General features: G+C 37.1%; 2 protein-coding genes and 1 non-coding gene across 3 annotated transcripts; all 3 read right to left on the reverse strand.

Annotated features, from left to right (window-relative positions):
- Nucleotides 1–1,184: 1,184 nt before the first annotated feature.
- On the reverse strand, nt 1,185–1,291 carry LOC113778935. The gene has a single exon (XR_003469400.1). It is a non-coding gene; the product is annotated as a small nucleolar RNA R71 (small nucleolar RNA).
- Nucleotides 1,292–9,030: 7,739 nt separating this feature from the next.
- LOC113776795 lies at nt 9,031–11,433 on the reverse strand. Its single transcript, XM_027321855.1, has 5 exons — nt 10,466–11,433; nt 10,074–10,351; nt 9,879–9,997; nt 9,474–9,771; nt 9,031–9,353 (listed from the first exon to the last, which is right to left on the reverse strand). The coding sequence occupies exons 1-5, from the start codon at nt 11,431–11,433 to the stop codon at nt 9,031–9,033; spliced, it is 1,986 nt and encodes a 661-aa protein (XP_027177656.1).
- A 4,830-nt stretch (nt 11,434–16,263) lies between these two features.
- Nucleotides 16,264–17,767, reverse strand: LOC113777808 (putative UDP-rhamnose:rhamnosyltransferase 1). The gene has a single exon (XM_027323011.1). The coding sequence runs from the start codon at nt 17,744–17,746 to the stop codon at nt 16,358–16,360; it is 1,389 nt and encodes a 462-aa protein (XP_027178812.1). The 5' UTR covers nt 17,747–17,767; the 3' UTR covers nt 16,264–16,357.
- Nucleotides 17,768–25,695: the final 7,928 nt, after the last annotated feature.

Here is a 25,695-nt window from a genome sequence, read left to right on the forward strand (position 1 = left end):
TCTGATTTAAATAACCCTCGTAGCGTGTTATTAATTTGGGTTAGGCTTTTCTAGTTTTTAATGCAATTAGGAAATTAATTCCTACGGTCGTACCTAGGAGTATTTCCTGGTTAGAAGTAATCAACGGTCGTACCTTGGTTATCAATAAATTAAGGAAAAGCTGGTCGTTAGAGTTTATCGGCGACTATAACTAGCCTATTAATAAAATTAAGTGAACCTTCTTTGCATCAATGATCGGATGAATGGACTGTGTCTGCGTAGTTGTATCCTTGGCTATAATTTATTTATCATTTATCTAATTGCTATTTACAATTGTATTAATTAATTAATTATTTTTGGTTAAATTATTTAATTATTTTTAGTTAAATTGTTTAATTATTTTTAGTTTATTTCTGATAAAAATCCCCCGTGTCCCGAACTTGAAAGGAATCAAATTTTTCCCAGTCCCTGTGGATTCGACCCTACTCACTACTATACACAGAAAATTCATTTTTCTCGAGTAGGTATTTATTATTGCACAGGCTCGACACCTGTCAATTTTTGGCGCCGTTGCCGGGGACTGGCGTTAATCATTTGTTTCTTTTTAAGTTCATTTTTTTCTGGTATTTTTCTAGTTTATGCCTCGCTCTTCTCGTACAGGCGAATTAATTTTCGACCCTGAAGTAGAGAAGACCGCGCGTAGAACGAGGAAAGAAACCAGGCGGCTCAGGGAGGAGCAATACGATATTGCACCTCAGGAACTTGATCCAGAGGTTGAGCCGACAAATTTGTCTGGTGACAATTCAAGTGATTCAGACCAAGAGGAAGTCACTATGGCAAATGCACGAACACTAAGGGAGTTGGCTGCTCCTGATTTAAATCAGCAGCCCTTGTGCATTACTTTTCCACATTTAAATGATGACACTCCCTTTGAACTAAAATCTGGTCTAATTCATCTCTTGCCATCTTTCCATGGTCTACCAGGTGAGGAGCCCTACAAGCACTTGCAAGAGTTCGACGTCGTTTGCAACAGTATGAAGCCTCCGGGAATTACAGAAGAGCAAATAAAAATGAGGGCTTTCCCCTTCTCTTTGAAGGACTCCGCGAAAGACTGGCTCTACTACCTACCGCCTGGTAGTATCACCACGTGGGATCAATTGAAGAAAAAATTTCTGGACAAGTACTTTCCGGCGTCTAGAGCTGCAAGCCTAAGAAAGGAAATATGTGGTATCAAACAACACCCAGGCGAGTCACTCTATGAGTACTGGGAGAGGTTTAAGAAATTGTGCACCAAATGCCCTCAGCATCAGATAAGTGAGCAACTGCTCATTCAATATTTCTATGAGGGGTTGCTTTTCAGGGACAGAAGCATAATCGATGCTGCAAGTGGAGGGGCGTTAGTGAACAAAACCCCTCGAGGAGCATGGGAGTTGATTGAAGGGATGGCTGAGAACTCACAGCAGTTTGGTTCAAGAGAGGACATCCCGACGCGTAGGGTGAATGAGGTGGAAACGTCCTCTATCCAACAGCAGATCTCCGAATTAACATCTTTCGTAAGACAATTAGCTGTGGGGAGTGCTTCACATGTCAAAGTGTGCGGGGTATGCACTGCCGTGGGTCATCCTACGGAAATGTGTCCAATGGTTCAAGAAGAAACTGCTGAACAGGTGAACATGGCTGGCCACGCGCCCGCGCCAAGAAAGCCGTACGACCCATACTCAAGTACCTACAATCCTGGTTGGAGGGATCACCCCAACCTTAGTTATGGAGGAAATAGGCAGTCTAACTTTGTGCCAAATAGACAGCAAGGACACCAACAGCAGTACCATCATCGCCCACCACCACTTTCAAACTCAAGTCCGTCCATGGAAGAGATGATGAAGCAATTACTTGCTAATCAACAAAAGACGGATTCAGACCTGCAAAGCATGAGAAATCAACTGGGACAGGTGCAATCATTGCAAAATCAAATGAATCAAATGGCTATAACAATCAACCGTTTGGAGTCCCAAGTTCAAGGAAAATTGCCATCTCAACCTGAGGCAAATCCAAAGAATGTAAGCGCAATGACCTTAAGGAGTGGCAAGGAAGTTCAAGGACCCGAACCGGTGGTTCCTAAAGACAAGGACGAGGAACGGATTGAGAAAGAATTGGAAGAGGAGGGCACAGACAACAAAAATGCAAAGGTACCCTCGAACCCAATTCCTACAACTAAAACTAATCCACCTCCCTTTCCTAGCAGGTTAGAGAAACCAAAGAAGCAAGACAAGGAAAAAGAGGTCCTGGAGATCTTTCGCAAGGTGGAGATCAACATACCCCTACTGGATGCGATTAAACAAGTACCCAGGTACGCAAAATTTTTGAGGGACCTGTGTGCCAACCGCAAGCGGTTGAAGGGGGATGAACGAGTTATAGTTGGGGAGAATGTTTCAGCAATTCTACAAAGAAAGCTTCCACCGAAATGCGGAGATCCAGGTATGTTTACTATTCCTTGTAGGATAGGTAATACTTTGATTGGAAAGGCCATGTTAGACCTGGGAGCCTCAATTAATGTCATGCCAAAGTCCATTTATGCTTCCTTAAACTTAGGCCCTTTGAAAGAGACTGGGATAATAATTCAATTAGCTGATAGGACCAATGCATACCCTGACGGGTTGATTGAAGATGTTTTGGTAAAAATTAATGAATTGGTTTTTCCAGCTGATTTTTATGTGCTCGACATGGAGGATGAACACTCCCGTGATCCGTCACCTTTGTTGTTAGGTAGACCCTTTTTGAGCACAGCCCGAACCAAAATTGATGTTAATAAGGGTACTTTGTCTATGGAATTTGATGGTGAGATTGTTCACTTTAACATCTTTGAGACCATGAAATATCCATCCGATTCAAATATTGGCTCTGTTTTCTCGATAAATGTTATTGACCCTGCTATACAGGAGGTTTTTGAAATTGAAGGCAGGGATGAACTAGAGGTCGTCCTGACCAGGCACTTTGAGTCCGAAACAACCTCTAGGGTAGAGTTGAGTGAAGAGCTTAAATGCGTGATTGGATCGTTGCAAACGTTACCAACCACGAAGACAAGGTATGATCTTGCACCGATTTTCATACCCGAACCTCATCAAAGGTTACTTCCATCTGTGGTGCAGGCACCTGTCTTGGAACTAAAACCACTGCCGAAACACCTAAAGTATGTATACTTAGGTGAAGGGGAGACACTTCCAGTGATCATCTCCGCGGGTTTATCAAAGGTTCAAGAAGAGAAACTACTTCGAGTTCTTAGGGAACACAAGCAGGCGATAGGATGGACCATCGCCGACATCAAGGGAATTAGCCCTGCGGTGTGTATGCACCGAATTCGACTCGAGGAGAATGCTAAACCCGTACGGCAAGCTCAACGGAGATTAAATCCTCTCATGATGGAGGTCGTAAAGAAAGAGATTTTAAAACTGCTGGACGTTGGAATTATATTTGCAATATCAGATAGCCCGTGGGTAAGTCCAGTACAGGTGGTCCCGAAGAAGGCAGGGGTGACAGTGGAATCAAACCAAGAGGGTGAGCTCGTACCAATTCGAAAGCCCACCGGATGGCGACAGTGTATCGATTACCGAAAGCTAAATGCCGTCACGAAAAAAGACCATTTCCCCCTCCCTTTCATTGACCAGATGGTGGAGCGATTAGCATGTCGAGCTTACTATTGTTTCTTGGATGGATTTTCAGGTTATTTTCAAATTGCCATCGCACCCGAGGACCAAGAGAAGACTACTTTCACCTGCCCATTTGGGACATTTGCATACCGAAGGATGCCATTTGGATTGTGCAATGCACCTGCTACCTTCCAAAGATGCATGGTAAGTATTTTTTCAGAATATGTTGAGAAAATTATTGAGGTTTTCATGGACGATTTCAGTGTATATGGTGAAAGTTTTGAAAACTGTCTAGATAACCTGAAATTGATCTTAGTAAGGTGTATAGAAACTAATCTCGTGCTTAATTGGGAAAAATGTCATTTTATGGTTGAACACGGGATAGTTTTGGGTCATGTTGTATCATCTACAGGTATTGAGGTTGATAAGGCAAAAATAGATGTTATATCTACTTTACCTTACCCCGCGAGTGTGCGGGAAGTTCGTTCTTTCTTGGGTCACGCAGGTTTCTATAGAAGGTTCATCAAGGATTTCTCGAAAATTGGAGCACCCTTGTTCCAACTTTTGCAAAAAGATGTATCCTTCGAATTTGATGAAGCATGTAAGGGGGCATTCAATAAGTTAAAGGAGTTATTGATCACCTCACCTATTATCCAACCCCCTGACTGGAACCTCCCATTCGAGATCATGTGCGACGCCAGTGACTATGCAGTTGGTGCGGTATTGGGTCAAAGAGTAGGAAAAGCAGCTCATGCTATTTACTACGCATCTCGAGCCTTGAACGGAGCTCAATTGAACTATTCAACCACCGAAAAGGAGCTTTTAGCAGTTGTTTTTGCCTTAGAAAAATTTCGATCTTATTTACTTGGTGCTAAAGTTATTATTTTTTCTGATCATGCAGCTTTGCGGTATTTGTTGACCAAAAAAGAGGCAAAACCGCGATTGATACGGTGGATTTTGTTGCTACAGGAGTTCAACCTGGAGATCCGAGATAAGAAAGGGGCGGAGAATCTGGTAGCAGATCACTTGAGTCGAGTACAAGTCGTCGAAGATGACATCCCATTGAGAGAAGCATTCCCCGAGGAGCATTTATTTTCTATTAACTCATCTTTGCCTTGGTATGCAGATATTGTTAATTTTCTAGTCACTGACAAATTTCCTACAGGATGGCCTAAGACAAAGAGAGACAAGTTGAGGAGCGATGCAAAGTTCTACATTTGGGATGATCCTTACCTCTGGAAGCGGGGTGCTGATCAAATCATCCGTAGATGTGTAAGTGAAGTTGAATTTCAATCTATTCTAACCTATTGTCACTCTTTTGCATGTGGAGGTCACTTTGGACCGAAGAGAACGGCTCGTAAGGTGCTAGAGAGTGGATTCTATTGGCCAACTCTATTCAAGGATGCCTACTCATTTTGTAAGTCATGTGATAAGTGTCAAAGAGTGGGTAATATCTCTCGTAGGGATCAAATGACTCAAACCCCAATGATTTTTGTTGAAATTTTTGACGTTTGGGGCATTGATTTTATGGGTCCTTTTCCTTCTTCCTTTGGTTTTTTGTATATATTGCTTGCTGTAAATTATGTTTCGAAATGGGTAGAAGCAAAGGCCACCCGCACTAATGATTCCAAAGTGGTTGCAGAATTCGTTAAGTCTAATATTTTTGTTCGCTTTGGGATGCCGCGAGCAATTGTAAGTGATCGGGGTACTCATTTCTGCAACAAAAAGATCGCTGCAATTTTTAGGAGATATGGTGTCTTGCACAAAGTCTCTACATCATACCATCCTCAGACAAATGGTCAGGCGGAAACATCGAACCGAGAGATCAAATCAATTCTAGAAAAGATGGTCCGACCCGATAGGAAGGATTGGAGTGTGAGACTAGATGATGCACTATGGGCATATAGGACAGCATACAAGACACCCATTGGCATGTCCCCTTACCGATTGGTATTTGGAAAGCCATGTCATCTCCCGGTCGAGTTTGAGCATAGAGCATTTTGGGCGGTCAAACAATGCAACATGGATATCGAGGAAGGCGGAATTCAAAGAAAGTTACAATTACTAGAGTTGGAAGAAATTCGAAATGAAGCATACGAGAATGCAGTGATCTATAAGGAGAAGAATCAGATCTTTCATGACCAACAGATCTCTAGGAAGACATTCGTCTGTGGGCAAAAAGTTTTACTATACCACTCCAAATTGAAACTATTTCCAGGTAAATTACGTTCTCGTTGGATTGGCCCTTTTGTTGTGACTAATGTCTTTCATTATGGTGCAGTAGAGATCCAAAGTTTGAAAACAGAGAAGAAATTTGTGGTGAATGGTCATCGTCTCAAGCCGTATTATGAAGGATTTCCAATTGAACGGGTGGAGATGATGCAACTGGAAGACCCGATTTGCTTAGTTTAAGCAAATTCTGGACTCCGTCTAGCCAAAGACGTTAAAGAAAGGCGCTTTTGGGAGGCAACCCAATTTTTTTTAAGTTGCTGTTACTTTGGAGTGATTTTATGTTTAAAGTATAAGTTTGAGTAATTTTGTTATTTTTCATTTGTAGGTTTTGGAAAAGTGACCAAATGAGGCAAAAAAGGCGAAATTTGATCAAAGATCTCAATACCTCAAATTCAGTAATTGTGGTTTTTGATGCATTAAAGAGGTTTAGAATGCATGTATAGATCATTTTACATATGCGTGAATGGTTTATTTTGACATAGAAATGATCTATGATGCATTTTGGGAAATTGGGGTATCATTTGTAAATATTCAAAAATTGAATTTCTGTTAAATTTTGCAGCAGAAAACGCGTTTTTCAATGAAACGCGCCACTGAATCGCGTTTTCATAGAATCGCGTTTTCAAATCTGCGCCTATAATTAAGAAAACGCGCCTTCAAAACGCGACAGGAAGTCGCGTTTTCTACCCAGTCGCGTTTTCCAGCCTGTTCAGAAACCAAAAACGCGCCTTCAAATACGCGACTTAAAGTCGCGTTTTCTCACGTAGTCGCGTTTTCAATGCTGCAAATTTGGTGAAGAAACGCGACTTCACAAAACGCACCTTGAGGCGCGTTTTCTTGAGCCGCGTTTTCTGAGCACAATGATACGACCTCGGATCCTTTTAAAAACGAAGGCTTGGATCACTTTTCAACTTTACTTTTCTTCATGTTGGCTTGTTTTTAGTAAGTTTTAGTTCTTCGATTAATGTTTGTGTGTGTTTATATTAAGGCAAAAAGGGAGTTTTCATGTTCAATTGCTGCATTTCATGCATTTAAAGTGTTTCATGTTTAAGTTATATTCATGCATGATCATATTAAATTTGAATTTTATTCAAAGAACATGAAGTAGGTTGAATGTGGAAGGTTGGCCAAGCAAATTTGGAGGAAAAACTGCAGAAAACAGCTTTTTCTGCAGCAAATCCGGCCATAAATCCGGCCAAATGTCCAGAATGCTTAAAAAAAAAAAAATGTAAGACCAAAAACTATTTTTTTTCCTCTCATTTTCTCCTCTCTTCTTTTTCTTTCTTTCTTTTTCTTTTCTTTCTTTCCTTTCTTTCTTTCTTCTTCTTTCCCCCGCTGCCTGCTTCATCTTCTTCCTCGCGAGCTCCGCCAGCCGCTGCACCTTCATCGCAGCTCTTCCGCTCGTCCCACCACCACCTGCGCGCCACCAGCAGCCAAGCCGCTGTCCCTTTCTTTTTCTTTCTTCTTCGGCTGCGAACCTCACCCAACCGCCGCCCACCCCAGCTCTCTCCCGCTGCCTCGGCTCTCCTCGCCAAGGGTGACCACCAGCTCATCTGACCTCCTTCACCCTTGCCATAGCCACCGCCTCCAAGATCCGCCTGAAGCCCCGAAAGCCGAGCACCACCAGATCCAGCTGCCGCAAACTCTTCTCTCTCACAGCCACCACCTTCATCGCACTACTGGCTTCGTATGCACGCGCCTGCCTCAATCTCTTTCTATTATTTTTTTTTATTTTCTTATTTTATTATTGCAGTATGTTTTTATTATTTTTATTACAGTACGTTTTTGAAAATTTTGCGTGTTTGGACTACCTGACATTTCTATTCCTCCTTAGTTGGGTACTTCTGTGTTACTTTGCTTGTTTCTTTTTACTTTGCTTGATTTTTATTTATTTAGTAGATTGACTTGTGGTTAGTCGTGTGATTTACTTATTGTGTTTAAACTGCTGTACTTTGTATCTAACTGTGGGTAATTTGTTACAGTTGTTTGTTCAATTGGGAGGTGCCTTTAACACTTAAATTTACTTAAACTGTTGTCTATTGTGGTTTGGAGTGATATTTGGAGAAAATGGTGAGACTCAGATCAACCCCAGGGGCTAATCCACCGATGTCTTGACGATTCAGAGGAGTTTCGTTGCCCATCTTCTTATTCACTATATATTTGTTACATTGAGGGCAATGTATACTTTAAGTGTGGGGGAGATTTGGATTTGATTGGAGTTTCTTTAAATTATTGCTTTTCTTATTGTTGTCTTGATGAATAAATGTGGCAACTCACTCTTCTATTGCTGGTTGTGATTTATCCTATGAATTTTGTTTAGATGGCAAGTAAACGCATGTTATCTTGGTGAATATCATGAATTTAATGACTTGGTGCAAATTGTGGTTAAATTGTTTAGGCAATATAAATATTTTACTAGCAATTGTTGTGTGGATTGGGCAATTGTTGATCTTAGTTCTCCATATTAGGAGATGACGTGGGCCATGATCTTTAAATATTTGGTTTTCTGGTGCTTTAATTGTGATTAATAAATGACCCTACTCCGCTAGTGTCGTCACCCAGTAACCGGGAGTCTTCACCACAAGTGTCGACTTTCGCGTCAAAAAGTGACTATATATATGAGTAGTTAGTCCTGAAGCTGTGAAGAGTTGAGTAACTGGGCTCTTTCATCTAAAAATGTCAGAGTTCACGTCAAAAGACCAAGGTTTGTAAAATCGGGATCCCACGTCGGATCGATTTTAATTTTACAGAATCGGATCGTAGGATCGTAAGATCCTACCAAAAACTCCTAAATTTACTAAATTAATGAATTTGAAATTCATATATCATTTTGTACATCCTAAAAGATATCAAATAAATAAGTTACTCATAAATATATAGTATTTTTTACTTACTATCTGACAAGTAATAAAGAAGAGAATATAAACCTGTTATCTGTCATGATTTCAAGTCTTAAAACCAAATGCTTCACAGTTTACACAATCATAATTCCAAATATAAAATAATCATCAACCTTCACAAATACCAAAAAGTCAAACATCCAAAAAGATTTTCAAAATCAAAATTAACTACTAGAATGTCATCTGTCATGTTTAAACAAACATGAAAAAATAAAAAATAAAATAGCAACAATTCATCATTTTCAAGTATCATAATAATTCAGAAATACATTAATTTATAACCAATCATTTTCATCGTTTGAATCAAATTCATTATTCCCATAATCCATATTATCAAAATCATTATTTTCCCAATCATCTTCACCATCCCAATTCTCTTGGAATTCATCTTCGGCATTATCTTTATCACCATCCAAATTAGTATCATCCAAATCATTAGTTCCCATTTGAAGATCAGTTTCGGGAACCATATCAAGATAATCATCATCTTGGCGGTCGAATTCAGTTGAAGGCCCATCATCCTCATCAATAACATGAATCTCTTTCATTTTCTTAACTTGTCTTCGACGGACATGGGTTTGACGATCTTCATGATCATCTAAATAAACAAACAATAATAATGAAAGTTACCAAAAACAAGAGAACTTGCAAAATAAAACTATAAAAACAAAAAAAGGATAAACTTTATACTTAAATTGGAAGAAAGAAAGAAACTTACAAACTCTCTGCACATTTCTTGTAAGTATTTCAATTTCATCATCTTCATTTCCCTCTTCATCTGAAGTGTCACATTTGGGATTGTCATCTAGAACTCGTAACCAGCTATTTTCTTTTGGAAGAGTTGGATTTTCTCTCTCTGTCACCCATTCATCATCTGAAGGCAAATTCTCAAAAGGAATTTCTTCAATAACACGTTGCCTTTGCCTTTGTCTCTCTCTCAACTTCAAGTTGTACATCACAAACACAAGATCATTCATTCTTTTTTGAGCCAAACGGTTTCTTCTCTTAGAATGTACCTATTGAAATTGAAAGAACTTATACAGTTATACTACGAACTTAAATTCAAATGCTAAACAAAATATTATACTAAATGAGATATTATATTATATGAAAACATTATTACCAATTCAAATGCGCTCCAATTTCGCTCACATCCAGAAGAACTACAAGTTAAACTGAGAATTCGAATGGCAAAATTTTTCAACTCTGGACACTCATCGCCATAAGATTCCCACCAATCAGCTGTAGGAAATTAAAATAAATAACAAATTAGTAAAGGTTTTAAAAATAAAAACACAAAGTTCAAATAGTAACTAACCAGGAGATTTCTTGTTTCTTGTTAGTACAGCATTTTCATGACCAAATAATCCATTTGCATGTCGAAAGTCATCTAATTGCAAATCAATCTTCACCCTTTCACCAGATTCGGGAACCATCTTAGCAATGCAATCATAAAGGCCACGTTTTATATTTGCATCCGACTGAAAATCTGGACTATATTGAAATTGAGGATTCAAATAATAACCCGCGGCATGTAAAGGATGACTCAATTGATCTTCCCATCTTTTATCAATGATAGCAAATGCCGATTCATATCTAGCATATAAACATGAGTTTGGTTAAAAAAATAACTAAAAAATTCATTCTACTATCCAACACAGAAATTATAAATGAACTCATAATTAATATGACAATTTATTTAAAATTTACCTCTTTCGAATATTGTTCACATTTTGTTTGATTTCTTCTTTTGCCTGATCAATAGCTTTATAGAGAAAGCCCATGGCTGGTTTTTCATCAGAATCAACCATCCTCAATACTTTGATAAGAGGCGAAGCTATCTTTAAACATAACTCCACATTTGGCCAAAATTGTTGATTATCAAAAATGATGCTCTCAATTTTTTTCCCCTTGTTTCTCCTAGCATACATGCTTGTTTTCTTTTTATCCGAACAGAAAAAGTTAAACAAATTCCCTTTCAGCTCGCTAAGACGTCTCATGGTCAAGTATGAAGTAGCAAAACGAGTAACTCCAGGTCTAATCAACTCCTTGCCATTAGTGAACTGTTTCATCCAATTAATAACTGTACCCCATGAATAAATATATGTAACCACTGATTTCGCTTTTTGTATAGTAACTTTGTGGAGAGAATCAAACTTTTGAAAATCTTCTAACATTAGATCAATACAATGAGCAGCACAAGGGGTCCAAAACAATCTTTTTCTCTTTTCCATCAATATTTTTCCAGCTGTCTTATAATTAGAAGCATTATCGGTGATGACCTGCACAACATTATCCTCTCCAATTTTTTCCACAATACCATCTAACAATTCAAATAATTTTTGAGCTGTTTTTGAAATATCAGTGGTATCTACCGAAGATAAGAACACAGTACCAGCTGGACTATTCACAAGAAAATTGTTCATTGTTCTCTTTCTCTGATCAGACCATCCATCGGACATAATAGTACAACCAGTTTTTTTCCACTCTTTTTTGTACATATTGAGCAAATTCAATGTCTCTTGCACCTCTTTTTTCAAAAAGGTCACTCTCATTTCATGGTATGAAGGTGGTTTAAGTCCTTTTCCATATTCTCCCAATTTCCTAATCATTAAAGGAAATAATGGGTTATTTACAGCATTAAATGGAATGGCACTTGTATAGAACCACCTAGCCATTATTTGACAAACTTCATCTCTATCTTGTTTCTTCCATTTCTCACTTATGGTTGTTTGTCTCACATTCAACCCCCCAGATTTTCTCACAACAAAGTTGTCCATAGAACATTTTTTAGCCTGCTACTTAACTTCACTTTCTTCTTCTTCTAAATCATACATGGTACTAACCCTTTGTTTTTTTTTCCTTGATTCCTCAGAACTTGCACTTAGTAAATCAAACATTTGGGTTCTAACATCTTCAGGAACGCTGGGACATGGTTCAACATTTGTATGTGTACAAGCTAAATGATGCTTAAGCCTATACACACCACCAACTCGAGTAATCCCACAGTATTTACACTGAACTTTTTTTTTATTAGCATCAATTTCAATTCCATGATCCCACCCGGGATCCAATCGAGCACCCGGTGCATTTTTTCTACTTTGTTTCTTTGAAGCGGATGAAGACATTTAAGCACTGCCAAATATATTAGAATATTCATAAGAAACCAAGAAATTCAGACCAGACCAGCACTTGATAAAAGAAAATAAAGCTAGCATTCAGAAAATAAGCCAGACCAGACCAGCACAAGAAATTCTCATTAGAGATTTTTGGCTTGCAACTGTAATTTCTTTTACTTTTTTTTCCCTATTTAGATATGGTTTTTTTTTTAATTTGAACGAAAAGACAAGCAAAATAGTAGAATGATTAAGATTTAAACAGGTCAGTAAAGTGGAATGGGCTGCACAAGTAGGAAAATTTAAATGTTGGGTGGTGGCTTAGTGATATAACAACATAGGCTGGTCCAACGCCATGTTAAGATTCATGAACTTGGGCTCCCATTCCATTGTCAAATCTAATATTTCTTGTGAAGTTTCTGCACGCTAGCCACAAGCTCTAGCAGAAAATCTGTAGTGAATTTTAATCTTGTCTTGAAAGCAAATATGATTTAAGTCGTGGCAGAGTAGAGTAAATTTGAAGCCACAGATGAGGCACTAACTGCACCAACAATCTTTAACCAAAAGCTAAGTACAGAACAGAGAGGAAAACTAAAGACCATTCAAGTTTCTAGAGAGATTAATTACTAACTAATCATGATGTTATATTAAATAATTTTATGAGTTCTCATTAATGGACCCGTCAATAATTCCCTTCAACTTCAACTCAATTCAATCAAAAGCAATATATGTTCAAATACCAAGAAAACCAAATACAAATCACAACTTTATCAATCACCATCTCCCCAAGTATCAATTTTCAAGCAAGAAAATAACCACACTCACATACGATCTTAATTGAAGTACTGGTGCTTGAGCTTCAGTGTGGTGGCAGGCTGGCAGCACGAAAATTGGAGAAGAACGGGTGCTGGAGCTTCAAGCTTTGAAGCTTGAAACGGCCAAAATACGGCAGCAACAGAGGATTTCGTAGCTTGATATTCTAACCGAAGCAATGGCTGCTGGAGCTTGAAGCATTGAAGCTGTCGGCTGTAGGCTGTAGCTTGTGGGTTCTTGCCTTCTTGGTAGAAGCCGCAGGCCCGCAGCAATTTGTTAGCCGAAGCCCGAAGCTTGAGATGGTTTGATGGTTTAAATTAGGGATTTGATTTGGGCAGCGGAGAGGAGAAGACAAAGGTCTGCTTGAGGAGAACTCGGGAAGATGAAGAAGACCGAAGCTTTTTGACGGAACCTTTTGACTTTAAGGCAAAATTTGTTAAAACATTGCAACTAAGGCCTGCAATTTCTTGATAAACTACAAGCCTACCCCAAATGTTGATTTTTACTTGCAAAGCCGCCAAAACGAACCTTGTATTTCACAAATCAGCCCTTTTTTGTAGGATCGACGTAGGATCGTAGGATCGTACGATCCTATGCGATCCTACGATCCTATCGCGATCCTATACAGATTCAAGCAATTTGCGATTCTATATGCGATCCGAATCGATTTTGCATTTCCGGATCGTAGGATCGTACGATCCTACGATCCGGATCGCGATTTTAATAACTATGCAAAAGACTTGAATAGCTTGGGACTGAGCATTTATTGAAAAAAATTAAAAAAAAAAATAAAAAAAATAAAAAAAAAGAGAGAAAAGAAAATAATAAGTAAGTTTATGATCATGTTGGCCTGCCGATCCTTGTTCTTCAATGTTGAGATTTTGATTTTCAGTTGACCCAATTGCTAACTTTTGCTAGTTTAATATTTTGATTTCTTAGACGACTTAGCCATGAATTGGACGAGTCTATGATTTCAGGAGCTAACCGGGAGAAATATGTCTTGACACTTAGCCACTAAAACTTGATTTTGGGATAAGCGTAGCTTGGCAGTAAATGAAATGAGAGTTAGCCATTGTTGAGTTTAGTGTTCCCATGCTTGAGGACAAGCATGATTTAAGTGTGGGGGGAATTGATAGGGTGTTAATTGTTAGTAATTTTATTGTTAATTCTCCTCTTTATCCTTGCCAAATATTGCTTTAATTGTCAATATATATTTATATTTGGTATTTGGATATAATTTCAGAAAGTGGAGCAGAAAAGTGTTAAAAGGGGAATTGCTGATGAAGAGTTGCCTTCCTATTATTAAGTCCTGGCAAGTCCACTAACAATAAGAAATCAAAAGGAGACAATTCTGTGGGGACCACGTAACATTGATTTAGAAAATGTGTTCTTCTTTTGGGAGATGTACTCATTAGCCATAGGTGGACTTTGATGATGAAAGTAGCTTTTCTATTTGCTTCCTACGTAACTAGTTCTCTTATAAGAACTAGTGTAGAGGAGAATTGCAGGAACAAGCTTCAAAAAGACATTAGACTAGTTTTGGAGTTTTCTCTCAATATAAGCTCCGTAGGAGGATAGAGGAGTTTTTAGTTTTTCTCTCCGAGGGATGTTCCAGAGGAGAGAATAGGGAGTTGTTTTGGTTTGTTGAATTCTATTGTGCAATTTTCTTATTTTCTTCCGAGAGCTTTGTTATTCACTCTCTCAATTATCGAAGAAAGATGATGTCTTTAAATTCAATTAAATTGCGTGGGAATTTTCTTATGAGGCGTGGCTAATTTTCTCATCTAGTCAAGGATCAACGCGAAGACGCAGTCCCAAATATCTGTGAGATCTAATTAATTTTACGTGTTCCTTAATTTATTAATATTTGCATGTTTTCTATTTTAATTTCCATGGGATTATTTTGTTAATTGGATATCAAGGGCCCGATGTGCAATTTGACTTATTAATCTCCTGTCAAATTAATCAATTAAATCCGTAATTGTTTAGTTGGTTAATATTAGTGACAACTAGTATTTTCACATACTAGGGGGACATGCAATCTGATTTAAATAACCCTCGTAGCGTGTTATTAATTTGGGTTAGGCTTTTCTAGTTTTTAATGCAATTAGGAAATTAATTCCTACGGTCGTACCTAGGAGTATTTCCTGGTTAGAAGTAATCAACGGTCGTACCTTGGTTATCAATAAATTAAGGAAAAGCTGGTCGTTAGAGTTTATCGGCGACTATAACTAGCCTATTAATAAAATTAAGTGAACCTTCTTTGCATCAATGATCGGATGAATGGACTGTGTCTGCGTAGTTGTATCCTTGGCTAGAATTTATTTATCATTTATCTAATTGCTATTTACAATTGTATTAATTAATTAATTATTTTTGGTTAAATTATTTAATTATTTTTAGTTAAATTGTTTAATTATTTTTAGTTTATTTCTGATAAAAATCCCCCGTGTCCCGAACTTGAAAGGAATCAAATTTTTCCCAGTCCCTGTGGATTCGACCCTACTCACTACTATACACAGAAAATTCATTTTTCTCGAGTAGGTATTTATTATTGCACAGGCTCGACACCTGTCAGATATTAAAATCGATGTAGAAGATATGATCTGAATCTTAAATTTTTTTTAACCAAATCATGATCATGAACCTTTCCGGACGGTTTGTACAAGATGTAATAGACATTCTCAGTGAAGGAAATGATGCAATTTCAGTAACAACTAAATTAAAAATGCAAAAGAAAATGCACAATGGATACTTTTTTTTTTTAATCAAGCAAAGCAAAATATATTAAAAGAAGAAAGATTACAAATGTCTGGTACAAGTGGCCAGCTCATGTGCCACAGATTATTCTAATCTATCAACTTTATAGGCTAGCTAAAGTTACAGGACTTCTATGTTGCGACAAAAAAATATATATATAGGTAGGCATGGCCACGGTTCCAGAACCGCCGGTTCTGGTTCTTCAAAGAGGTAGAACCAGAACCGCACCATATAAGATGGTTCTGGTTCTGGTTCCAGAACCGGCGGTTCTGGTTCTTCAAAGAGGTAGAACCAGAACCGCATAGTTCTGATTTCGATTCCTTATGGTTCCGGTTCCGGTTCCGGTTCCGTATGGTTGTTTCTTTCTTCCGTTGAGAGCCCCCGAGAGCAAAAATTGAAGAAGCTCCCTTTTTTTCTTCGAATACAAGCTTTTTCTTTGGAGCCCTTCTTTGCAATTTTTTCCTCTTGGATCCGTTGAGAGCTTGGTCAAAAGGTTGTGGTGGATCATGATGATCATCATGATGTCTCTACTTTTATTATTTTTTATATTAATTATTTTTAATTTTTTTAACGGTTCTGGAACCGGCGGTTCTGGTTCTGGTTCTATTTTTTAGAGAACCAGAACCGGAACCTTTATCCAAGGTTCTACTACGGTTCTGGTTCCACGGTTCTGGTTCCGGTTCTGGTCCGGTTCCAAACGGTCCGGTTCCGGTCCGGTTCCCGGTTCCAAATGGAACCATGGCCATGCCTATATATAGGACTTCTATAGTTGTGAAAAAAAAAATGCTAAATAAAGTATATGAGATAGGCTGGATTTGACACTAATGGTGGTCTTGGATTTGACACTAGGCTGGATTTGACACGATGAATACTGATCAGTGTATACACTCTTCAAAAGTTTCCAAGACAGTTCTTATTCGGATTCATGTCTTTTCTTTTCCAAGTAATCTACACACTTCTGCAAGTAACTGTCATGCAAATCCTGATCTCCAAATATTGCACTAATTTCTTTAGCTTTGTCCTTGAAGATTTTACCTTCGTTTTCCACCATAATCAACCTTACCGAGTTGGCCACCGAGTGGCTCGTGTACGATCCATCTACATCATTTCTCGGTATTTCTATCCCCACCCGTTTTTCCTCCATTATCCTAGCAATCAACCCCGTATCTATATTAAAGGGCAGCATAATGAGCGGATGACCAAACATGAGCCCCTCTATACTCGAACTCCACCCGCAGTGAGTCAAGAATCCACCCACTGAGTCATGACTCAGTATGTTAAGCTGAGGTGCCCAATTCTTCCAAACGATACCCATTCCCTTGACTCTATCCTCGAACCCCTCTGGCAGCCCAGATGGATTCCTTAGTGCCCAGAAAAATGGTACCCCGGATAACTCCAGCCCAAGAGCTAACTCACTGAGTTGGAGTTGATTCAGTGATACCTCACTCCCAAGTGCCACATAAACCACCGAGCCTTTACCTTGACCATCAAGCCAATCCTTGATTGCAATCCAGGACTCGTTGTTCTCGACGATGCTTTTTTCCACCGGGGGTGGCATTAATCCCAGCGGTATTATATGCCGCTGTAGCAAATCTTCAAGCAACTTCAACCACTTGCCTTCAAACTCGGGGCAATATCTTATCAATGTAACATCTGCACCCTTTATAGCCGATCCGAACCGATACGAATCCGATACACCCGATCCATCTAGGTTCTTACTTCGCACAACAAATCTACTCTCGTGCAACTTGAATGCCAATTTACTCTCGAATGGGATCCACTTCGGTGGAACCGTAAAATCCTCGAGCTTAGTTCTGGGATCAGTACCCGCGACCATCGCATCAAGAGAGGGTGCTGAGAATACCACACTGGCAGCGCTATTAATACAAAAGAATGATTTAGATATGTTGAGCTTAGCTGCGATGTGAGGTATCCAATATGGGGCAAAGTCGTAAATAATCCAGTCCGGAGCCGAGTACTCCAAGAAACGAGTCAACTCGGGCTCAAGTCCGTCGTAGGCTTTCTTGAGAACGGCAACATCAAGATCGCCAAGGTCTACGGTGGCCTCCACATTTTCGGGAAGCCCATCGACTGGGGGGAGTGGGATTTTTACAAAGGTAATAGAAGATGCAAACTCTGGAGGGATTCTAGGGAGGCGATCGATGTTTTTAGGGGTGGAAATGAAGCTAACTTTGTGACCTCTCTGAGCTATGAATTTTGAGAGCTCTAGAAAAGGGATGAAATGGCCGAAGGCTAACCATGGGAACATGACAACATGTAAGCTGCCGGATTTGTTCGCCATGAAATATTATTGGAACTTTAGAACTCTATTATGGTTTTTTCCGCCTTGCCTGCAGAGTGCACAACGTGCTGATACATAGAAGCTGGGTGGTACGACGTGGACCAATTGATTCGATTTACTGCCTTTTCAGCAGTTGCTTCTTGTTGGCAGATCACATGAAATGTGAGTTCATAGTACCAGGAAAATGATTGATGTACTAGTCACTGTGTCAAAATTTAATAAGACAATTTTTATCTTTAATACGACAAATTATTCAGTCGGGTATTCAAATATATAAGAACAAAATAGGAATATTGATTAATCAATTATTACTAGTATCAATAACAAATAAGAAATGAACTACTATTGTTGTTTATTCTTTTCTTTTTTTTTACTACACATATAACTTTTTTTTTACGTGATATATAATAGGTTGATTTTGTTATAAATAGTTGAGTAATTGTGAACTCTAATCGGTTTATAGGTATTTAAATTGTTGAATTACTAGATTAATACACTTTACGATACAAGCTACATATCCTTATACTATATATGAATGAGTTATGGTCAAAGGGGGGTTGGAATTTCAACAGCATAGATAGGAGATTTTTGGGAATATGAAATGTTGTGTAGTTTTTTAAAAACTTTTGGTACAACTAATGGTAGCATGTGTTTAGGTATATTTACTGAAATGTCCTCATTTTAATACATTTAAAACTTTGATTTATAGAGATATCTAGGTATTTCTGGAATATGGAATTATTTTGCAACCGTTTTTGCATCAAGTACAACTCATATAAACTTATTTGTTAGTGTAATTACTGAAATAGTGTTATAGACACATTTAATTGAAGTGTGACTTTTATTATGCAATTAACACAAAGACATATTAATACATTGTGTAATTAACACGTTGCTATAACTAGCCATTGGAAGATATTCCTTTGTCTGAAACAACTTATGTCTCCTCTTGGACGATTTTCAACTAACATCTATAGGGGCGTTTTGGGAATGATAAAATTGCAAAAACATTGATAAATTGATAAAGTAAAGTGTACAAGTATGTGCTGCAATTAGAATGTACTATTATTAGTTTTGTCATATTTGATGATTATTTCTTTTCAAAAATGTACTATTATTTGTCTAATAAAAAATCCTCTTTAATTACGGGTACCAAATACCCGCGCGATGCGCGGGCACTCCTCCCCTAGTATTTTGCAATAACAAATAGTTTATGATGAATTATTAAGAATGAATTTAACAAATAAACAAATTAAAAAAGTAGTTTTAAAATATTAAAAAATTTGATGTAAGTCTTTCATCCCTGGTGGGAAACATTGGCTAGTTCCATGAGAGAAGGGGAAAAAAGAAAGAGGAGAAAAGGAAAAAAAAAAGAATAGGAAAAAGAAAAAATTTGAGATAGTAGGGATAGTGTTGTCCAAACCTATCATTCAATGGGGCAAAATGCCTATTATTATAGTTTAGAGGTTAAGCTGCAACTGAATATATAGTTCATGGGGGCTTTTTTGCATTTAACTCTAACTAAAAATATGAGATGCATAATTAAGAAAAATCGGATAGCTATTATTTGGTCAAAAATAATTTGCTTGCATTACAAACACAATTTCCAATACACCTTTTTATTTTTCCAATCACCTTTTTATCTCGCATACATCACATTATAAATAGTATTACAGTAATTATTTCAAATAATATTTCAAATAATCTCATCTCCAAACACACTCCTTGTTTGTGATCTTATCACGAAATGTGGTATCATGCGAGTGCATAGAATGATTGGATCATGTTGTGTCATTAACAAGCATATATGTAATTAAAAACGTTCAAACCTAACCCAGATTATTTTTAGGTTTATGTATCAAAATCACATGATAAATTAACGTCAACAAGGCAATTTTTTTTCATGAATACATAATTTGTTTGGTTAAGTATTCTAAATTCATATCTGTTTCGAGTTCCTATAGACCCTCTCTATGGTTAAAAAACAAAAAAGGGCACATCTACTACAGTTTCCTATATTATATAAGCAGAATAGCGTGTTGAAGAAAATCTATCCAAATTTTGAATATTGACATATCATCCATAATTTGAGCACACCCAAGAAGTAAGAACTTGTTTATTGCATATCGAAAGTCAGAATAATATATATATAGTTTTATTCAAAAACTAAAAACTTTAATGTTTTTAATTAAAAATAAAGAAACCTAATATCTTGTAACTACAAAATTTTAAGTTGAGTCAAATTGCTTAACATATGCATATTAACCGTTCTAGGCAATATGTTGTCCTGTTCTAGGCATATTAACCGTTCGTCATGTTTCTTGTGTTATTTAGAAGTTTTAACAACGTCGCAAAGGACAAAACCTGAATAGGATTGTAGAAATAAAAGTTCAAAGCATGTTAAAATACCAAAAGTCCAATAATTGGAGTGTGCAAAGTTGGATCAAATATTACTATAAGATACAAGAAACCAGAGATACAAAGTTAATCAAATATTTCTATAAGTTTGCAAAGTTAATCAAAATACAAGCCAGAGATACAAATAATGGTAGATTAATTTAAATTACTACCCACTTAAACACTTTTTGATAAACCATCTCTGCAAAATGTCCATAAATAGCTGTGTTTTAAAACTCAGATTGGACCGGCCGGTTCGACCGGTTGAACCGAGAATCGGCCAAGTGTCCGGTCCGAGTCATGTTTAAAAACTGGGTAAGTAAAAATTCGGTCAAAAATCGCGTTTGACCGGGAAAAATCGGATTTTCCGGTTCAAACAGTTTTTTTTAAAAAAAAAACTCAAAATTTGTCAATATTATGTTTTGATCCCTAGATTGTTAAAAATTATTAATATACCTCAAATATTTCATACTTTATCAATATTTTCTTAAAGTTTGGTATTATTTTTCAATTAAGTCCATAATTTTAATTCTAAACTTGTTAATGCTCATTAAATAATATAAATTGTTACTTGATTGTTCTAATTTCTTTGTATTTTCTTGTTAAATATATTTAAAACATCAAATATGTATGAATATACCTTTATTAATATTAACATGTTATTAGGTATTTTACATATAATATTTAAATTTTTAAATAATTTTTATTTATGATGTCATCCGGTTTAATTCCTATCGAAACCGGTTGAATCCATTGACCCATGACCCCTGAGATTGACCGAGTCAATACCCGGTCCGGTACTGAAAACATAGATAAATAGGATGACTTGCGTGGGCTTAAGTACTAATTTCTGCCGGATGAGTTCTGGTGAGCTGCTTCCATAATCCAGTTAATCTCGTGGGGAGTTATACGCGACTTTGGTGTCAAACGGGACCCATTTCGGTGGGACTTTGAAACCCTCCGCCTTCGTTCTAGGATCGGTGCCGTTAACCGGCGAAATCAGACTTCAAAAATACTAGAGACGAAGCGCTAACAATAGAAAAGAATGATTTGGAAATTCCAAGCTTAGCAGCAATGGGAGGTAACCAATGTGGGCAAAAGTCGTAAATAATCCAGTCAGGAGCTGAGTTCTGCAAGAAACGAGTCAACTCGGGTTCGAGGCCATCGTAAGCTTTCTTCAGAAGGGGATATCGTCGGTGCGGATGTCCAAAGCGGCCTCTGCATTTCTGGCAGCCCTTCGACTCCGGGCAGCGGTAGCTTAAGAAAGGTAATGCATGAAGCTAAATCTGGAGGGATTTTTGGAAGGCTGTAGATGTTTCGGGGGGTGGACAAGAAGGTGAATTTGTGACCCTTTTGGGCTATGAATTTTGAGAGCTCTAAGAATGGGATGCTGTGCCCGAAGGCTAAAAACAGGAAAGCGAACGTTACTACAAGCAAGCTGCAATTTTCTGCCATGAATGAACTTGTTGGAGTCGAGACGTTTGAACAAACAAAGGCCAATGGTGACGATCTATTGTTTGAACAAACAACTTTGTACCGTTATATGACTTCGTAAATTATCGATTGGGTATTTCCACGTCTTTTTTTTTTTGTTCAAATTTATCAAGGCTGGCCTTTTAGCTTATGCTACATGACACATCACCCTCTAGCAAGCACCGGTAATATGTTCACCATGACGTACATTGATTTTGATGAGATCAACAAAAACCCCGCATGAAAGGGGTATAATTGAGATGGACTTGCTTCTTTTGGTGTACAAAATGGAGCATAATGTATTCTAGGACATTTTTGAGGAGAAGAATGAGATAGCGTCCGCAGAGGTCCTTGCGTCTACTTTGATTACAGGCGGTAACAGTGATGGAGGCAGTGGAGGGCAATTGCCCCCGCTAACCCCACCAAAATCTCCATATCTATGTACAGAATTATATAGTTTTGTTCCCACACTTAAATGAAATTAATTATCCCCATTACTCTTCAATAAAGTTCAAAGTAATGGAGAATTGTCCGCACTAAATTCTTTGTATCTGCATATAAAATTGCGGCTTTGGCCTCACACTTAAAATGAAATTATCCTCAGTATCCTCAAACAAAATTTAAAGTAATTGTGTATATTTTGTTTGTATCTCTTGTTTCAAATAATTTAACAACAACTAAAATAAATGACAACACCTTGTCTAAACAGAGAAAGAGATTCAAATTACATTTATTCTTTTTTTAAATCTATTCTAATATGCTCCCAGTATAGAAATCCATTTGAAATTTTTTAAACATTTTTCACAGCACATTGGAACTCACAAATATTGCTCATTTTTATTTCATTTTAACAAAAATCTAGGGAAAATTTTTAGAGTTGTGAGTGAAGAAGTGGAAGAATCCTTTATTAGGGATTTGAGATTTGAGAGATACTTTACTTTGTTGCTGAATTGTAGACTAATTATACGCATAATTTCGTGCTTTGTTAGTTCAACATATTTTTTCATATTGTAACCAGTAAAGTTTAATATCTTAATTTTACCCTCACTAAATTTCTTTTCTAGCTCGGCCCCCGAGGCGGTAATTGTTTGTTCAGTGGAGAGGTGTTTTATCCATTCACTCATTTTAGCAAACCAACAAAGATGGTTTGGCTTGGGTTTGGGGGAGGGAGACGAAGAGTGAAAGACCGCCGACTGAGGGAATACCAAATGGAGATTTAAGGGGGAGAAAAAAAAAAGGGGTGGGGCCCAAAAGAGATAGGACTAGGAATCACATAGTTTGTTTTGACTTCTAAGGGCATTATTGGCAATAAAATAAGATGTGGTGTGGGCAATATCAGCCGCCTTAGACCATCGCACCAAACTCCACCGCATTGCATGTGTGGCTTGGGCGGCCGATGATGCTAGCCTACGTCATCTTGTGCATCCACTCTATTGTCTATTTTTAGATGTCTTTCCTTCTTTGGAAAATTTAACATGTAGCTGTACAGCGGCGAAGGAAAGATAGAACGCATTGATTAGCAATCCAAACGTGTTTTTAATTAATTGCATCGAAAATATATTTTTTAAATTTTTTTATCTTTTCAATCACTTTTTTATCTCACATAAATTATATCATAAAAAGTATTACAATATTTTTTTAAAATATTATCTTATTAAAATAATCTCTTATCCAAATACTAGCACTGTCAATGAAATCCAGTCAGCTTAAGTTCAGCTTTAAAAAACTCGCTGACCCTAAGTTTCAATTCGATTGGACAAATTTTGAACTTAAATATTAGAGCCAAACTAAATTTGGGTCGAGTTTGAATCAAAGTATACTCAAATTCGATTAAATTCCAACCCATATATGTGTATAATAGCATATGTAAAATATGTATAATAATATCTATAGTTTATAATTATACATACGACGACATATAATGTTAATAATTTATATATGAATTTGTATTAATTCATAATTATAAAATATATATTACATATAATTATGTATTTAATTATGAGTTTAGACCAAACTCGATTTGAGTCTGAAATCCATATAATAGCATGAGCTAAACTTGAGCTTTTTAATATGAACTCAGAGTCCAAAGTTCGAAACTCAAAAATCTATCTAATCTGTGAGTCAAGTTTAGGCTTGCTGAACCTGACCCAAAAAACCTAATTAACACCCCTAACAAATACTATAAATCTAGATTTTGTAAAAAATTATTTGAAATATATATATTATCGACTACTTCGAGAACAATAGACACAATCACTTGGATGGATTCTGCCATCTTGTCTTTGTTCTTGCTTTTGACTTAGTGAATGGTGGGAGTGGTTTATGTGGGGGCTAGGGACTTAAAAACAGTCATTAGAAAAATTGTTTGGATTGATTTTTGTTCTATTTTACAGGACATAATTTTATTTGTTTAGAATGTAATTCACTTTCTATATATTGTAAACATAGAATAAAATTTTGTGGATGCCACATATGATATTAAAATCAATATAGAAGATATGATATGAATCTTAAATTTTTTTAGCCAAATCATGATCATGAACCTTTCTAGACGATTGTACAATATGTAATGGACATTCTTAGTGATGGAAATGATGTAATTTCAGTAGCAGCTAAATTAAAAATACAAAAGAAAATGCACAATGGATACCCTCTTTTTTAATCAAGCAAAGCAAAATATATTAAAGGGAAAAATGCATTTTTTATCCTCAAAGGTTGGGTTGATGACCAATTTTGTTCTCAAAGTTTCATCAAAAATACATTTCATCCTCAAATATCCTGACTTTTTGCCAATTAGATACAATTGACAGAATAACAATCAATTTAGACGGAATGCTGCATGTGAGAAGCATGCTCTGTTAGAACCAATAAAAAAGAGATAAAACCCGTTCGGAAGTGCAGACATGACAGGTGTCGAGCTTGTGCAATAATAATTATCTACTCAAGAAAATTATAAATTTTGTATATAGCGGTGAGTAGGGTCGAATCCATAGGGACTGGGAATAATTTGTTTCTTCCAAATCAATAGAACAAAATTGGGGGATATTTAAGGGAATGAAGATGAAAATAAAACAAACAAAATTCAAAAGTTAACTCAACAAATACAATTTACTAAAAATAGCAGCTAATAAAATTCTATCCAAAGGATCAACTTTTCAGGCACGGTCTAATTAAATGATCATCGATACAAAGATATTTCATTCATTCGCTACTAGGTTGGTTATAACCATCAACAAACTCTGACAGCCAATTCTTTCTTACTTTTTCGACAGTCAAGGTACAACCGTTGACGGCTTCTCTAACCAGAAAACAACTCTAGGTACGACCGTAGGAATTTAATTACTCAGTTGTATTAAAACTAGAAGAACTCAACCCTAACCAATAAACACGCTACAAGGATTTATTTAAACTAGATCTTACGTTTCCTCAACACAAAACCAATTATGGTGGTTGTCACTAGTTGTTAACTAAACGAACAATTACGGATTTAATTTAATTAACGTGACAATAGGCTATTAGATTAAATTAAATATCCAGCAGTTGATACTTAATCAATAAAATACCCATGAACAATTAATCCAGGAAACACACGAATAGTAACGAATTGAAAGAAATAATGAAAATTTGATTAGATCTCACAGATATTATGGACCGTACCTTCGCGTCAACTTTTGGGTAGAGGAGAAAACTAGCCGCTCCTCATCGTATTAATCTCGCGTGGTTTGATTGATTCCATCCACACAGTTGCCAAAGAATTTGGGGAAGATGAAGTAACGCAGAAAGCAAAAGAAAAAGTCTTTAAGTCCCTTCTCTTGTTTCGTGTAATAGCCGTCGAAAAGAAAGGAAGAAGCGTCCTAGAGCAAAGCAAAAGCTAATCTTCTTATATGACGTGAATCTGGCTTCGTTTCTATTGGCCGCCGAAAAGTAAGGAAGAGAACTCCACACTTCACTTCCTCTTTGAAAAGGGTTTTGATCCTCTGCACCTCCGTGGCCCACGAGCCTCCTTTTGGTTTCCAAAATTTTCACTTGTTTTGCCAATCCCGCGGGGTCCGTCTTTTAGGTGTATCTCCTCAGTTTCT

This window comes from Coffea eugenioides, chromosome 7 (genome assembly GCF_003713205.1).
Source record: "Coffea eugenioides isolate CCC68of chromosome 7, Ceug_1.0, whole genome shotgun sequence".
In the NCBI taxonomy this organism is placed as follows: domain Eukaryota; kingdom Viridiplantae; phylum Streptophyta; class Magnoliopsida; order Gentianales; family Rubiaceae; genus Coffea; species Coffea eugenioides.